Here is an 18,133-nt window from a genome sequence, read left to right on the forward strand (position 1 = left end):
AACATTATTCCTGCTAAACATTAGTGTGTTGGTAGGCCATTAGCATGCTAATGTTAGCATGTAGCTCAATGCCCCACTGCGTCTGAGCACAGCCTCACAAAGCTGTCTCCAGCGGTGTGATGGAGACTCTGGCTGAAACTCATCTCAGTATTTCCCCTGTTCTCAAGCCCTCAGAACAGGGCAGAAGAGACAGATTTTCTATGTAAATGTTATTATTTAAATCCACCTTTGTGTTCAGCCACACACAGTCTAGCCGTCATCCACTGAGCGTAATGGCTCCTGTCGCTTGTGACTAACTGCCTCTGTTAATTATAAATGTCGTCAAAACTCATGCGTCTCTCGGCCGAGTCAACAGAAATCTCGCGGCCGTGCAGGCACAAACACACCAACAGAGTCTAGTTTCCTTCACATTAATGTGTGCCCCAGTCACTAATGTGACTGCGGATCATGATTGAATTGATAAATTGAGTGGGAAAGGAAATAAGTCCCCCGGATTCCTGCAGGCCTATGTGTAGCCGAACGTAGGCAGTTAGCAGATTAGCATCAGGCCCGAGTGACGGGAACCAGATGAGAAATAGAGGGAAAGAGAGGCTCATCAGACAACTACCACTGCTCGAACAGCATCACTGTGGCTTCTGCATGGTCTCCTACTTCGACAGTATGTTTTAGCACAGTACGACTGCATTCATATGACAAATACACGGTGCGAGACCAATTTCCTTCCAAGCAGACGTCACATTCAGTGTGCTCATCAAAGAGTGTGTGGGGGAAACAGCGTCAGACTGTTTGGTGTCCTAGAGGACACCCTTCCTGGCTCGATTAATGATGGAAGAAAATAAGACAGGAATAGTACAGGACTGAAATCATTAAAAATACAGTAAAGCACACTGATTATGACACACTGTATTTTTTAAAAGGGCAGTTCCACTCTCATCAAACTCTAATGTTCAGTGATTATTTTATTATTCTTGGTGTGTGTGTGTCCACTTTCTTCTAGTTGTCCCTTCTACTTCTGCTTCAGCAAGTGTTTGTTGGACTAGAGCAGGACTAACAGTCATATTGACATCAAACAAGGAGCGTGAAAACTCTGTTTTCCCCGAGGAGAAAAAGTCGACCGGTTACTCAAAGGACAGTGGGCCACCACTGTGTTACGGCCCCTAGAGGCCGATCTTGGGCTTATTAGTTCTGCTGCCGGTTTGTATTTCAAATTCGATCTTTTTTTTTTGAATGTGGGAAAAAAACGTCATATTTGAACAGTACGGTACAGTACAAAAGCTCAGCAGATTGTTCGAAGTGTCACCAGTCACTATCGAATCATACCATCAGACATTTGCGGGAAAACTTGTCATAATTAGCGTATGCATCCTTGACTTATGGCCAAAAAGATGTGGCCTTGACCTTTGACCCTTGCCAACCAAATTCCGTTCATCCTTTAGTCTAAGCGGACCTTTGTGCCAGATGTGATAAAACTCCCCCCAGGCGTTCCTGAGATGTGTCGTTCACAGGCATGGGACGGACGGGAGGTACGTGACCTCGGTGGTCCTCTGACTGGTCCTCAAAGTTTTCACGTTTCCTATGAAACATCTCAATATCTACTGGACGGACTGTGATGCAATGTGGTTCAGACGTTCACGTTCCCCTCAGGATGAACTGGAATCACTTCAGCGATCCTCTAAACTTCCATCTAGCGCCATCGTCAGGTCAGCGCTTTCATTTCCATCATAGATGGACGTTGCTCTTCACATCACGTGGGACTAATTTCACCGTTTATCTACCAACATAGTGAAGGGAGCTCATTTGAACATGCCTGGAAATCATGCAGTTGCCTTTTGGATGTTTAACACTTCCTCCAGCGAGAGATAGTAAAACTCGCTCTTCTTCACTATGGCGAGACTTTCTGAGGCAGAGGCAGGGATTAAAACTGATTTAAAGCTGAGAGCAAAGTATCCTCAGCTCAGTTAAGCCTTTATCATAATCCCAGGGGCAACGTATGAGGTATACTTCACAGCAGCTTTGTGATTTCTACATTATTTTAAGTCTTAAATGTTGCAATGTTGCATGACCTGCTGAGACTCAGGATTATTCTAAAGGAAACAATGAAAACACTCTGTACATTGGCTGGGAGGGAGCTCAGGGTTTTCCCACCACGGGTGAGGAATTGATTGCCTTTGTTCTCTCATTCGAGCGTTGAATAAATATGAATAAAACACACTTCTAACCCCTCTTCAAAGAAAAGTTACAGTTGGGAAAAAAACAAGGAAATTTGAATAATTCTATTCCTTTCAACTGCATTCCCAAGACACAACAGTGCAACACAAACTCCAGTAAGAGCGGCGCACTAGAATATAGCCGAGAAGTGAGACGGTATACATCACTGATAGCAGACACCGGCAAGAGTAAACAATTCCCGCTCAATTTATCTATGGAACAAATGGTTCCCTTGCTGTTCATATAATATGTATGAGGTGAGTTCGCTGAACTTAGGTGCAGGCTGGAGGACTAAACAGTGCTCCGGTTCCAGAAAACTCCAGCGCCGACTCGAGCTGGTACGCGGAGACTATGTCTACACTAAGCCGTCTTCCCTTTTTTTTTCGTGACAATGAACAACAGGTCGTTCTCACAGAGACCCGAGCAACCGAGGATCAGCTCGATCTCCTCTTCCTTTTCCTCATTTCAGTCGCCAAACATGAAAAACTGCCTCACAGCCGACATCTGGTGAGTAGCGAGACAGACACCGTCAGCTTGTCTGACTAAATCAACATAAATGCCGGTTAATGACCACAGCTGTGTGATCAGATATAGCGTTGAGGTTTTCAATGAGAAATCACCGACAGAGTCAGAGACAGAAGACAGTTGCTGCCTTCCGGCTGACTGAGAGTGGACAGCCACAGACAGTCTGCAGAGTCTCAGGGTTGGAACTGGATTGGGTGACGTGTTGTCTGAAGCTACTGGACCGTCTGACAGGTGGTCCTGATGAAGTGTTCTGGCCCCATCAGCGTCTTAAGCCGCCGCCTCCTCCTGCTCTCTCCTGGGGTTCAATGCAGCCGCATCCACCACAGAGTGTCGGAACCGAACGTGGATGAACTCATGAACACTACTTGTTGACCAGCAGTCATTCGAAAGCTGCTGTTGCCGATAAGATCCTCAGGTCGTGACTGCCAAGTCACCTGCCATCAGCACGAATACAGGTTGATGAAAACCGCCGTCCCGTGTCTTTATCTCGTGGATTTATTATAAGACCTGGATACTTCTACCGTCACGCAGCCCCTGAGCCGGGCGGTGCAGCTCACATCCTCATTTTCCCCCGCACTCACTGAAACACCAACCTGGACCTTTAGGTTTCGTACGGTGTGGGGACTGTTTTGGAGAAGCTCGGTCTTGGGGAGAGAAAAATTGCATTTCAGTCTGGATGGAGAAGAAGACGCATTTGCAGATGTAACTGACTTCACGTGGACTTCTGTTGATACCTGTAACGAGGGAGGAGGGAGCAACAGTTGTTTATCTCAGTCTCAGACTTGATTTGCATCATGCTGCTCTCAGACTGGCTTCATCGACCCTCTTGGCTGCTCCCGGTCCTGTTTGGTGCTCATGAGCTGCTTTTGTCTGCAAAGAGCCCTCACTGTCTGCTCCCCATCTCTCCATCTGACTCATAATACAGCTGGAAGGGCTGTGAGGGATTGCTCTCACAGAGATCAAGGTCAAATTTCATTACTCCTAATGAGGCCTAGCACCCATCAGAATCTCTGCTCTCCATCGCTCTCCCTGGCTCTCAGACATGAAAGACAAGCAGCGGCAGATTTCTGAGCCATTACAGATAACACTGCGGGAGAAAAGAGACGCTATCTTCTCCCTCGCCGCTGCTGGGTCAGATTCACCTTTAATTGTCAAGTACATTCCACCGGAGACTTTTTTCCCCCTTTGAAAATTGTTTTTGAAATAGCGGATCTCAAAAAAAGACCTGACGACAGAGTAAAGAGGCCGTTTTCTGCAGAAACATTAGTGAGATATGGCGTCTTGAAAAAAAAAAGGCCCTTTAAGAGAAAGCGCCTTAAGAAAATTGTAATTTCACGCAAATGAGATTTTGTGTCATTTCAGGAGTAATGTAATGTGTTTTCTGCTCTGATCAGAGATGAAATGTGCAGCATTAATGTCTAAATGTTCTGCCTCGCTTTCGCAATCAAAACAGGAAAACTTCAGCGTCTTCATTTTGTGCAACTGACTTTCGTAAATTTGTGTGTGGGCTTCCGTGTAGGGTTGTGCGTATTTGCGTGTGTGCGCCCTTGTGCATGTTTACATATGCATGTGTGCGTGAGCTTGTGTATTATCTTGTCACACCCTGCTGCGCTCCAGCGCTCCTCTTTGACAGATGCTATAATCATCCTGTCAGATCACCGAGCATGTTTCATGTATTTTTGAAGAGTGTGGAGCATGTGTTTCCATCCCCGGCTGTGCGCGGCGATATTACGGAGACTCTCAGAACACCGAGCTCAGAATGTGTCCCGTCTTATCTTTCCAATTTATTCTTCTGCCTCACATTATAGAAGTGTTTAAGTTCATACAGCGATGATGTCCCGTTAGTAGGCTCAGTCCAGACAGTAGTGACAAGTTTACTTTTACACTGTTAAATGTCTTCGCCGTACGTTTCTCAGTCACAACTGTTTGGAAGTTAAAAAAAGAAGAAACTATGGAGGGAAACTTATCAGAAAGGTTTATTTATGTCAAGGGTTGCATAAAGAAAACGAATCCAATGGAGGGTGTGCCTCTGTAATTTGGATGCATCGCTATGTTGTCTCTTTCTCTCTGTTGTCCTCTTTGTCCCCCAGCCGTCGTGCACCCCTAACAAGGTTGTCTCAAACACTCTTAGAACCTCACATTCACAGTCTGGTATTCAGGTGCTTTCATTGTCATTTACACTCTGAAAGGCTGTGATTAAAAAACATTTCTGTCTGTCTCCGTCTTCTGATTTCTAGTCTCATCCGACGCGTTCACTGTCGTCATTTCGTGATATCTAGAAAAATGTGCGTTTCTCTATTTGTTTAGTCACAATAAAAAAGAGACATGTAGGATTAAAGAAGGACAAGGCCCCATGATGAAGTCTCTGTCTGTCTGTGACTGTCTATGCCCCCCCCCACCTTTGTTTTTCAAACTGAGACACTGCAACTCATTTTTCTAAGTGTTCAGTATTTCTATCCTTGGTGTCACTCGATGACACCAGGAGGCTGCAGAACTTCATTCAGAATCTTCATGTTTTTAAATTTCCTTCAGTATCACAGTGGCTACACTGCCCACAGGTGCTGACCAAAGCTTTTAATGGGACAGTTTCACTGAATGGAAACAGACACAGGCTGAAAAAACAGGACTCAAGTTGTAGCCCACAGCATAAAGTAACTAACTCAGTCCATGGCAACATGTTCATATCTCTGAAAACATTACGGGAACTGGAGTTTCAAAACGAAATGCATGATAATTAATATTACAGAATAATTATATAAATATGAGTGATAAAATCCAATATTAAACTTTTTAATGTTGCACTATCAGTGTAGTTTTTTACGTTACAAAAGGGATCAAATTTTCTCAACACTCAATGTCACTAGCTCTACACATTCATTACAGATATTTGCCCTGTGTTGAAAATCTGTGGACACACTGACATAAAAATAAAAACCTTTACGCAGAACCTTTATGTTTCTCATAAAAACCGTCCAAAAACATGTAAAGTAAAACTCAGTGGCAGACCGATGGCAGTTCTGAGTAACCAAAAGTTTCCACAAATGGGAAAAAAAATGGAAAAATGGAAAACTAGAAGGGTACTCAGAGAGCACAGACCTCCGCCAAGGCCGGTGTCGGACGACATACACCAGACTTCAGAGCAAAAAATTCAAATTCAGAGGGAAGGGTCTGGATCCGCCCCCACAGACACAGAACTCCTTGGCGGAGGTAAAATGCTGAACAGCTGCGGCATCATTACAGTGTATGTCTACTAGAAACCTTCTGATTTCAGTTTGAATTTGGAAGCTTTCATTCTCTCTCTTTTCTAATAAGTAATGGACACAGGCATGGAGGATTCAAACCCATAATGTGTGTCTGTTTCTTGCTCTTGCTTGTTATCTGCATTACAGCGCCCATCCTTGATCCTCTTCTCTCAAACTGTATTTGATAAAATCATAACGAGAAACATGCAGGCTTTTAGGGTCATGGACAGGCAAGATTCCACTGTCTTTCCCCCTCCCTGTACACTTTCATTTTCCATTTTCCAGGCCTGCACTTGTTGGGAGATGGGTCCATCACGTTTCTCTAGTTTTCCACTTCTCACCACTCTCTCACTGTCTGTTTGGGGGCATTTGCTTTCAGTGACCTTCCTTTCTTGAAGTGACACTGATGTGCCATCGTGAAAGCTTCTGTCTCCTCCAGCAACATTACAGAGAGAGGGCAGACAGAGTGTAGGAGAGGACAGGGTCCATGGACTCAGCCTTCCATTAGTCCGGAATACACTATGATGTTCGGGCCTCAAACTGTTTATTTTAATTTAACAGTTTACATTGAAATGAAACCACATGTAAAGTTTAGAGAGGAAACATCTGTCAAGTTTCCATCCGCATCTACTGAAAATTGAAAGTGCGTTTTCAGAAAGTGGTGAAAAGTAAAACCTGAGTGAAGTCTGGTTTCCCTCCACTGCAGCTGTGTGAACATGACCTGATCAACAGCTGGTGGAGCCGATTCTCCAGCCGCTGCCGTTAAACCACCATAGAAGAAGAGGATATGGTGAGACGAGGTCACTAACGGAGCTGCAGTCAGAGCTCAGACGATGGAGAACCGTGTGGAGAACGTGATGGAACCTGACGTTCCTGTTGGTTCCATGTGTTACTGTGAGGAAGGTTCCAGTCTCCTCACGGCTCCTCACCGACCTGATGGTTTCCTCTCTTCACGCTTCACGGACGTCAGCGTTTAGTCGCTCGCTCTGTTTCATCCACAGCTGCTGTCCCACCCAACACGCAACTGAACACAAAAATGTTGTGAGACACTGGTTTAATCTTTAACAATGTGTTATATTTTATTAACTTATTATAGCTTTTGTGTTTCTGTAAAATGTTAATCTGAAAAGTAACCAGTAACTGAAGCGGTCAAATAAATGTAGTGCAGTAAAAGGTGCTGAAGTGTAGTAAAGTATAGTGTGACATAAAATGGAAGTACTCAAGTAAAGTACAAGTACCTCAAAATTGTACTTTGATCTACAGTCATGTTTTTTTTTTTGTCCAAATGTTTTCAACACTGACATCTGTAGGTTCTTCACTACCAGAGAGACCTGTCACACTGTCATTTCCTCTTTGTCTGCATAAAAATACAGATTGAAGCCACTTTAAGTGCCATACTGTAAACTGCATGTACCCAAGCCCACACGTGCTCGTAGCGTAGCTAAAAACTACAGGACACTGAGTCCAGGACTACAGTGACCAGGGGCCAACACTTGCACAGAGTCATTTGTGACTCATCCACAGGGGCAAAGAGGCAACGACAGCCACGAGGAAGACTTGCTCCCACCTCACGGTCGTCTCTGGTTCACACGACATGTGTACACACCCCGAAGGCACAGAGTACCACGTAGCATGCAGAATCAATTTGGCCGTCTGAAGAGACCAACTGCCAGGCTAATATACAAGGCGTTTACTAAAGGGAAACAGAAATTACAAGTGATAAATTGAATTAATCTCAACTGAGGCTGGGAATAGGATGAAACAGGGTCTCCAGCCTGGAGAGGATTAGCAGCAGATGTCAAGGGAGAGGAGGGGTGACGGGAGGAAACGAAGAAGGGGAAAATATCGTCTGTGTCCCGTGGTGTCCTTGTTTCGAATGAGAAAAAAATAACATCTCCCCCTAAGCGAAGACTTCGGGAACAAGTTATGACATTAAGAAAGGACTGTGACTTGACTAAAATGCTTAACGACTGATGGGCAGGTGAATTCTGTGCCGTTCCAAGCCAGAGTCTATGGATATTAAACACAGTTTTGCAGGGATTTTGTTGTGTCATAGCACTTTGCAGAGTCATCATCAGAAAGTGCCATTTTCTAAATGAAGCTGTAATCCCATATCATGGATATGAACAATTTAATCCACCCATATGAATTCAACTGTGGGATTACACTGTGGTCCATTTTTGAATGGATGCATTTCCCCAGCTTCCCCAGCTTTACTGCTGTTTTTGGGTTTTTCTGTATAATATCCATGACACCACAGTTCCAAAAGCTAACATACTGTGTGCCCTTCAGTACATGTTTTGCATGTCTGGTCTCTGGTTTCAGTGGGCAGACTGGTCCAGGATCAGTGTTGAGGTCTGGGGTAGACGGTAGCCTTTATCAAAATAGCTGTGTGTTGTTGACCGATGTGGTAGACCTTAGCCACAGGTACCTTCTGGAGGCCCCTCTGTTTTAGAGTTGTTGTGGGGTCGTAACAGAGATTCTGAGGTTGGGACTTCTGAAGAGCTGTGTGCAGTCACTGAGGCTGTCAGCTCTGATCGATTTTCAATTCTGGCATCTTTTATGACAATATTAACTGTAGACAAAAATACAGACTAAATGTTTGGTTTTTGTTTTCTGAAAAGTAGTAGTAGTGGGCAGTAGTTAGGCCCTGAGTGGTGTCTGCAGGTATTCCTTTCAGGATAGATACAACCGCAACGGCCTTCACCAATAAGGAAGAGCAGCCCGAATGTAGCCTGAGAGGCAAAACCGGGAACGGTGAAGCCAAGCAACCCACTCACCACTGATCCTAAAGCTCGTGGCTTTACGCACAAGGTAATAACTGAGAGCTCGAGGCTGAGCAGTCAGGGATCACTGTTCATGGAGACTTTAGAAATGTCGGAAATGACACCCTTGTCCCCAACCAGTGTAACACTCCACACAATAATCATTTTGTTTACAAAGATCGAAACTCAGCACCACCACCAGCATGAACTGTCACACCTGACCTCTCAGCTATACCGAAGGATAAGGGACAGGCCACCAGCAGCTCATATCGTATTCATAGGTGATTTGTTCCAGACCTGGAGAAGGACCCAGACACATCTTGTAGGATAAATGGACGAAGCATCATCCAACGTACTGTACCAGTACTCGACATGTACTCGACATGTACTAGACATGTACTAGTCTCTACGGACGTTCCACTAAACACAGCTGTCAGTGTTGATGAAAGAAATCACCGTATCAGTTTGTCTCTCCACACACCACCAACCATTTTACTGTGTAAGATGATGTGACAGCAAATACACTGTTGGCTGTTTCTGAAACAAAGACTCCCAGTATAGAGGAACTGGGCAGGGTGGTGGCAGGAGCAGTCATCGCCACATTGTACTGGGTTACCATAGCGACCACCAGCTTCTCCTCTAAAACTCTGTCCAACATCAGCAGGATCAGATGGAGGAGCATGAAGACACAGAGCAGCTCGTTTTGTCCAGGAGCACAGTGGAGAGTCTGTCATTTCCAGCTGACACACAGATCTGCTTCCACCCATGCAGTCTTCACTTGACCACTGGGGGCCCGTCTGAGGCCATAACCTCGGCTCCGCCGTTGGGCAGGACGGGGCATCCCAGCGATCCATCGCCGTAGGTTTTCTGTTGCCTCACGTGTCAGTGTCGATCAAAAGTACCCCGTTTACTGACATATGCTACAACGAGCCAAGTCAAATCAGTTTTATTTCTACAGCCCAATGGCGCCAATCACAAATTTGCATCAAGGGGCTTCACAGTCTACAAAGCAAACCATCCAACAACACAGCAAGTTTGCTCTCTCTTTGTTTTAGAAAAATAACAAATGTCAGAAACAGAGAGACAGTGTGGGTAAGTCAAATGGCTGTTAGGGGTCCAGCAAGACCTGCTGCAAGAGCACACACTATCTTTTAACTACCTGGGCTTATCCTCAGAGGTGACCGGTATCAAGTTTCCCCTGGACCCCAAGTGAAACAGGAGAACCGATGAATCATGATCGAATCATGATCGAATCATGATCAACAGCCTTCATACAAGCGCCCGTGACTGAAGGAGCAGCCGGTCCAGCGGTGGAGAGGAGGTGGGGATTGGTGGTGAGAGGTCTGATGTTAATCCTGAGATAAATTCAGTCAAACATTCACTGTTAAACGAGTCAGTGTAAAAAAATCATCGTGGCAGCTTTTAATAAGTTGATGGTCAGTTTTAATGAACACAAACCACAACGCCCTGTCCCCTGTTTGTTTGCTTATACAGAACGTAGATGTCGTGCTCATTACAATTATAATCTAATCATTGCTCCATTTTTCTATAGACCCATATTTAATAAACTGCAGATGTTTGGGGTAGAATTTGTCACATTGCTGCAGCAAATCAAGCTGCAGCAAATCTGATCCAAAATATTTTGGAGAATGTTGAGTTTTTGCCTTAAAGCCCGACGGAACCGTCTCCAGAATGTAGTGTTCGTTCATGGGCATCACCCATGAACTTGAATAAGTCCGTCCTGCAGGTTCCTGCTAGAACCTAGAACCTTCTAGAACGTGCACCACTATCATTATTTGGAACAGAGGAAACATAGTATTTGTGTATCCTGCTAATGTTATTTGTTGTGAGGAGTTATCTCAGCGAGTGGTCCTCGGTGGATTCCAGCAGCAGAGTCAGAGAGTCGTCCTGGTGCAGATTATGGCCACATAAACCTTCACAGAGACCTATCAGACTGAAACAATTTCTGATTGGCCCATTAAGCCACAGCGAAGCTCTTTGCCGGTAGCAAGCTAAAGACAGAGGAAAGAGGAAGATAAGGGCAGAGGAAGGAAAATAAAATGCTGTTGACTTCATTTTTCTACATTTGTAGCAAGTAACACTTAGTTTCCTACCTTTGGTTTTCTAGGATTTTAAACTCGTAATGTGTGGAATCCGTTTAATATATTTGTCCCTCTCCTCCCTTCATTCACATACCAGACCTGTGATGTGCTAGGACAGGTAGGGCAGATCAGGTACGCCACTGTGGAACATTAGGATAACTGATCCATACCCAACATGGCAGACACCCGCCCAGGGCTGGGATTTTCCTTCTTCTCCAACTCTGTCACCAGCAGCGAGTTCAAACACAGGTTAGTAACCTTCTAAATATGCCGATTTCACGTCTGTGCCTTGATCTCAAATTGCCGAAGTAAATCAGCGTACGTGCACCTTGCTAAAATCATTTTAGGTTTGACTGTCACGCTTGAACGTATAGTTTTAGTAAAAGCTCCCCTTAGTAATGCAGAGAATGACACACACCACAAAATACACACAAAGGAATTATGAGGATAGAGGGAAAGAAGCAATAATGGGAGGCCTAATAGCAACAGCTCTGCCACATCTGGTTTACCAGGGGCTATTGAGGTGAATAATTTAGTGTTGTGAAGAAGCAGAGACATGGCCTTGAATGCAGAAGAAGAGGAAAGCTGCGGATCAAACCGCAGCTACAGTGTGAGGAAATGTGCCTGCTTCCTACCTGCTGAGGACAGAACAAGAAAAGCAGGGATTTTCGGAGGGACACAAGAGCCGTATATAACTGTGCATTTTCCGTACGTGAATTTCCAGCACTCGTTTACTGGATCCGCGACAACCGTGAAAAACGGTGGCGGGAGAGGAAAAGATTTTAAAATCAACATTTTAATTTGAAAACAAGTCTAGACAGTTGCAGTCACATTTTGGTGTCTATTACTACAATAAAGTAAAAAAGTAAAAAAAAGTTAAATAATAAAATAAAAAAAATTGTATTTGATCTGTATTTGGAAGATGATAAGAGACTGAAGAATCTGCTGCTTTGCCTATTGGCCTATTTTTTTTGGTTCACCTGAGAATCTGCACTGAGAATCCCTTGTTCCACACGACAGACAATCTTGATCTGAAAAAAAGTCCTCGATCATCGATCTGATCTGAGATCTTGGGTTGTGTTGGGTGAGCTGTTGTTGGACTATGGACTATGGATCTTCTGAGGACTTAAGGTCAGCGCCAGATCCTAGCCAGATTGCTCAGCTAGAGTCTCGGATGATGCACTCGGAGAGGAGCCACCAACCAGGAGCCATAGTAACTTTGTGACCCACTCCCTTAGTTAATAATTTAATAATAATAATTTGGTTATCAACTTGTAGTTTACTACTGGAGACTGTAGCATCTCCAGGACGGGACAGGAACAGGGACATGAGCCAACAGGAGGAATATAGTATAATGAAGATGAATTAGAATTATGAAAATTCAATTCATTCAGCTTTCACGTTCACTTTTCGCACAGTTGTTCTTGTTTGTTAGTTGTTGTTAATTAAATTAACAGTTTTTGATATTTTCCTCCGTAAGGATGAGATGACAGGTCACTCTCCATAATAAGTCATATAAAATTCAAGAATTCAAACATTCTGCTTCAATTGCATTTCGCATTTCTGCAAAAAAAAAATAATGCAAAATGTCACCAGCTCTACTCTGCAGCTCTACTTTGAGCTAACGCTAGCATTCGGCATGCTAGGTTCTGGCGAAATATGTGTGTAATGTTTACCATGTTCAACATTTTAGTTTAGCACATTAGTGTGTTAATATTTGCTAATTAAATGAAACACAGCGTACAGCGTCATCGCTGAGGCTGAGTCTGAAAGGAAACAAAAAAAAGTGCTGGACAAATTAAAACATTGACCTGATGGGTCATTAAATCATTGACCTGGGGGATATGAATGGATGCGAGATATTGTTTTTATGAATGGATGGATGTTACGATATTTCCTCATCCCTCTGATGTTACGATATTTCACAGACCCTCTGATGGCGCGCCTATTTCTGTGATCGTGCAATGGCAATGCTGCAATGAATGTAACACCACCCTGCAATCACTCCGGCTGCTCGGCTAAATACCCTCTGTACAGTCACAACGTAAATCCTGTCTGCTCCGTCGCTAGCTTTGTTTTGTACTGGTTTGTTGAGGTGTGGTCCGTTTGGCTCCATTGTGCCATGCCGGATCAAACAGCCTAATAAATTTATAAACCTCTCGCACCATCAGATAACCTTCTCTGACTATTAGTCCTGACCAAGCCTCCAATTAGGGGTCTCCCCTCAGACGGTGACGATGGACAAATCTTGAGTAAATTGGCTTGAAAATCCTCCAGTGTGTCCGAGCTTCTCTGATACTAATCCATTACCGGCAGAGTAAACGTAACCACGGTGGCCAGTGTTTCAGTGGGATTTATTAATAGAACTGGATGCAAATTCTTGGAATCATGCTCGTGCTCGGGAAAGGGATTAGGTGAGAGGGAAGTTTGTAGTGTTCCCCTCTAAAGCTGCAGGTATCAGTACACAAGATCTGATGCAATTAACACATGTAATGGCTGTAAAGATGAACCTCATTAGAATCTCTGTGTTGATAGATACCTGCATGCATATTCATAGGTATATTTTTGTCCTCCACAGTGATATTGTAGGGAAGCACTGTATGGTTTAGTTTCGTGAACGGATATTTTTCATCATGATTGTCATTGACCAAGTCACCGCTGTCTCCGGGTGTTTTCAACTCTATCCGCCGGCCTGAGATCCAGAAATCGGCTGAGGTCTTCCATCACCGAACGTGGACTGGACCGCAGCACTGCTTCAACATGAAGCTGTTCATTGATCGCTCAGTTGATCTAATCGAAGTAAAGCTTGGTGGTAATATTAATATCACTTCATGACCTGTATAAATATAGGTTAGACAAACTACTGTGGAAACAGGAAAAAGTGCACTGATAAAGGCTGTAATGCTAGTCATATTAATTCTTAAAATAAAAACTTCATCTGAATTGTGAATGACTCTTCAACATTGTCTTTCCTGTTGCTGTTTTGTCTTTATTCTTATTCTTGTTCCACGTTCCTCTGGGCTCATTCAGGGAAGATTCCTAAACAGCTGCACAATCAGCGTTATCATTACCAGTCTGATCATTTTAGTCCGAACCTCAACAGATATCAGATTTACTGTACATTTAGCCTTTCACAAACTGACTATGGATTTAAATTTGGAGCATTTACAGCTGTTTTTATCGATCTTTTAGTGGTGTTACGTATAATATTTGACAAAGCTGGTTAGAGTTGGGCAGAACTGTGGAAAGGATTTATTTTAGTACCTGAGAAGCCACCAACGTTACCCCGGCTCATTCAGAGTCCATGCCTGTGTCATACTGTAACATCTCACATATGACCTGTACGATTTTGATCAGTCAATTCCACGTGACACACACGATGTGTTAGATACCACTGGTCTGATGGATACAGCAAGCTATAATAACGGTTCATAACAGGGCCACGTATAGCAGTTTTCATAGTTCTCCTGGGTCAAATTTTAGGTACCAACAACACAGAAGCTGCTATGACAACATGATAGTTTGATACAGATACGATCTTTGTTTAGAAAAAACAAAACAGGTAAGGCAATAGTTAGAGAATATTAGGAAAATAACAAACTGTCAAGATGAACTAGGATCATGATTCAAATAGAGCCGAAGGACTGGAGGCTGCTACCGAAAATCAGATCATCTGATCGGACATCAAGCGAGAGTCAGGTCACCGGCAGGCACAGTCAAAGAGATCTCGTCAGCCATCAGAAGATCACGGCAGAGTGAACATGTTTCAGGTCGCTTTATTATTACTGTCATCACAAAGCCTCTGTCTTTATCTGTCTCTCTTCAGTCCACTAAAATGTCTGTGTTGAGATACACCCCAGGAAATCGTATTTACTGCTTCATATTCTGGGTTTTCACTTGTTCTGTACTTCTGTTATCTTCTCCTCATATGTATAAGCTGCCAACAGAATACGCAAAATAACATTTATACTATAATATAGTAGCCACGTCCCTAAATGAAGCAAGTCACGGAGCATGGTCTGAAGCGTTACCTGAATATGGCTCCAACTCAGATGCTTTTCATATCTGCTCCGAGTGCATTATCTGGTCAAACACTGCATCCATATTTGTTTACACCCCCCCGGTGATTACAGTGTCTGCTACTGCTGTCGTGTGATGCTGGTTACCTTCGACCTGAAGGTTTACGTACGATCGTCACGGGCCCTTGAAACACACACACTGAGAAAGTCTCCGGCTCTCCTCTTCATCCTCACCACAAACTCCTCTTCGCACGTGATATAAACTGAGTTTGTACAATCAGTAAGAAATAGGAGCTTTCACCCAGATTCACCTGTTGCCCCGTCATGTTCTGAACAATTCCGACTCGCCATTATCGCAGGAACCAGCACGTTTTTTAGACCCAGGCAGAGCTACTGTATTTCTCACTCACGTTGAGCTGCAGCGTCTCTGTCCACTGTCCGATCACCCGGTAGCCTGGCCCGCTGACGTTGTTCCACTGGTACTGAAACAGATCGTAGCGTCCGGGGGCGTCGCCATTACGGTTGAATGTCACTGAAGTACCAGCACTTCCTGTGGAGGACAAACAGTCAGTCAGTCGGTCAACCGGTCAATCAATACATCAATCAATCAATCTACATTTTAGTGGGCACCACATGAATTTGTTCGATGGTAAATGGTCTGCATTTATATCGAGTGTTTCAGAAAATGCTTCATTATCCCGTTAACACACACACACACACACACACACAGTTGTTCTTCTTTCACTCCGATGACTGAAGCGGGAGAGTTTCATGTTCTTTCCAGACTTGAAGAGAAGGAACTGTCCCCTAAAACTGTCTGAGAAAAACCAGAGGGATCTGACAACTCAGTGAACGAAGTGGGTCAAACAATGAATGAATGTATGTAAAGCTGCCACCAATCCCCTCTGGCGGGTAGCGCGGCGAGCAGCAGACACACCTGACACTACACCCGATTTTGACACTTTTTCTGAGACTCTCTCAGGATGGGTTTGTCTCTCTGACCTCCCTGTCCTCTCTGCACCCAGAGCTTTCCCCCGCCTTTTATTATTCCTCTGTTCTTTTTTGCTCTGCGATGCTGGGAGGCTGTGTTTATTTACTTTGGCTCGTCTCGCTTCGGTCTGGGCCAGGAGTCCCTTTCAAGTCTGTATTTAATTTAGAGTGAAAGGCAGGGAGACAGATAGAGAGAAAAATAGAAACGTGGTGAAAAGAGGAAGAGCTGAGGAAGGTGGATAGACGGAGGAGAGGGGACAGATAGTGTTGGGCTTCCTCTCCTCAATATGAACAACAAACAGAAAAGAGTACACAGATGTCCTCGGGTCAGAAGTAACTGTTTTGGCAGGAAACTCTACTGCTTATTGCAGCTTCTTTATTAATCATTTTCCTCTTTTCTCTTGGCGCTAAAAACCTCCTCAGTAGCTACAGACTGCGACGGCTTTCTTGCAATTTTTCTCTTGAATATTTTGCCATGTTTGCTTTTACCAATGAAACATATCACATTTGTGTTGTGCAAAGGCTTTTCTTCCTCCGACGCACGTCTTTAATGTAGCACAGATCCTCGGAGCCCGCCAGTTTCGCTGTATAATGGTACGTGCTACGAAGCAGCCATAAATGCATCTAATTTGTGTGTGTGCGCACGAGTTATTATTCATCTAAGCAAGATTCGAGTGTATCAGGGCATGCGTGCATGCATCAGTGAGAGCACGTCTAGGGCTCCGTGCCTGTGTGTTTGGCGGGATGACTGTGTCGTGCTAACATACTTAGCGTTTTTATCCTCAGCCGAATGTGAAAGCTCTGCATTAATGTAGGCAAACTGCCACCTCACATAACACGGGGACGGATTCTCTCCGAGCAGAGTTTACCCCGGTCCGGTCCCATTAAGCCAGTTCATTGTCTAACGAGTCTGCTTCCATTGCACTTTGTCGCATTTTGTTTGATTTTATTTTTATCATTTCTTAGTTTTTGTCCCACTTCAGCCAAGCGTTAAACCATATTTCTTTTTTCAGGTTTCCACCGTTTTACCCCAAGTTTTATTTATTTGCTTGTGCAAACTTAAAATTTGCATAGAAACAGCTGGATGGAAAGCTGCGATTACTGGACGATCCGCCCCACCTGCTGAGCCACAGCCGCCAGCAAGAACATGAGCACGTCAGCAAGAAAAAGCTCCACGACAGAATAATGTCAATTAGCATATAAAAGCCAGCATCTAAATAAAGAAGAGCACAAATTAAAAAAAAAAACCAACATTGGGGGGGTGAATTTACCTGAAGCTTCTTCAACAGCTCACAAGGTAAATTCATTCAGCACAAGGTCTTTCTCCACAGCTCACAGAGTCATGTCATGCTCACCAGTCTGCGGGCAACAGGAAAGAAGTACTGATTCCAGTTGCTTCTTGCTGTACTCCTGCTCCGTGCTAAGACAGCGACACAAGTCAGCCCTTCAACACCACGTGAAAACTGGGGGGGGGGTTTAGAAATAAAGGCTTGTCGCTAATATCAGCCGGTCCCCATTTAGGCCTGGTTCTCTCTACGGCTGAGGTGGGGCTTCTACTTCAGACTTTATGTTAATACATTCCTAAAGTAACCTGTAATCCCTTATAATAATGCAGATTAGGTAGCTAAGGCCATGGGCCTTGTTTGTGGACATAAAGCTAGGTCGCTGCTGTAGGTATTCGCCGGTTATCCTGGCATGCTGAGGCTTGTTGCGTACACTAGAGCCGTCACGCACAGTTCATTCTATCCCTACCACCTTTGCTCTCGGAGTATTTGTGTACGAGGAATGGTTCTTGTTAGAGCTCTACAGACATCTGAATCTTGACAGACCTCCTGTGCCTAAACGGTTGCTGTCCAGCGACGCAAGTACCACTTTTTGTGCTGTCTGGGATTTAGCCAACTAACAACCATTAATTTCACAGAAAGCTATTTAAAAAAGCCCACAATTCACAACGGTCGTAGCTACAGCTGCACAGGCACCTGCTCCCCGAGTGATGCTTCACTCCTACTCATCTCTTAAAAGGGTTTACTTTAAAAATCACATTTATGAACAGTTGCTCTCAGAGCTAAAGCAGCAGAGCGGTGAGCAAGTAGGAAAGAAACTTAACGACATGCCCTCATCCGGTCCTCTGGGGTACAGCACAGCTAATATGCAAATCCTCAAACCTGATCCAGGGCTGGAGACTGAAAGCAATTACTGTATCCTCCAAGAAGTGGAGCACTTATCCGGGATCACAGGTATGAATCTAAAAAAGCAAACCGGTCAGTGTAAGCGCACACATT

At 44.2% G+C, this 18,133-nt stretch overlaps 1 protein-coding gene across 1 annotated transcript in view; it reads right to left on the reverse strand.

Moving 5' to 3' along the window:
* LOC120783473 (metabotropic glutamate receptor 7) overlaps positions 1-18,133 on the reverse strand; it is a 264,890-nt gene that overhangs the window by 48,842 nt on the left and 197,915 nt on the right. Inside the window, exon 7 of the mRNA XM_040116524.1 lies at positions 15,272-15,411. Within this exon, the coding sequence (XP_039972458.1) occupies positions 15,272-15,411 (140 nt within the window). The remainder of the gene's footprint in view (positions 1-15,271; positions 15,412-18,133) is intronic.

This window comes from Xiphias gladius, chromosome 21, assembly GCF_016859285.1.
Source record: "Xiphias gladius isolate SHS-SW01 ecotype Sanya breed wild chromosome 21, ASM1685928v1, whole genome shotgun sequence".
Classification (NCBI taxonomy): domain Eukaryota; kingdom Metazoa; phylum Chordata; class Actinopteri; order Istiophoriformes; family Xiphiidae; genus Xiphias; species Xiphias gladius.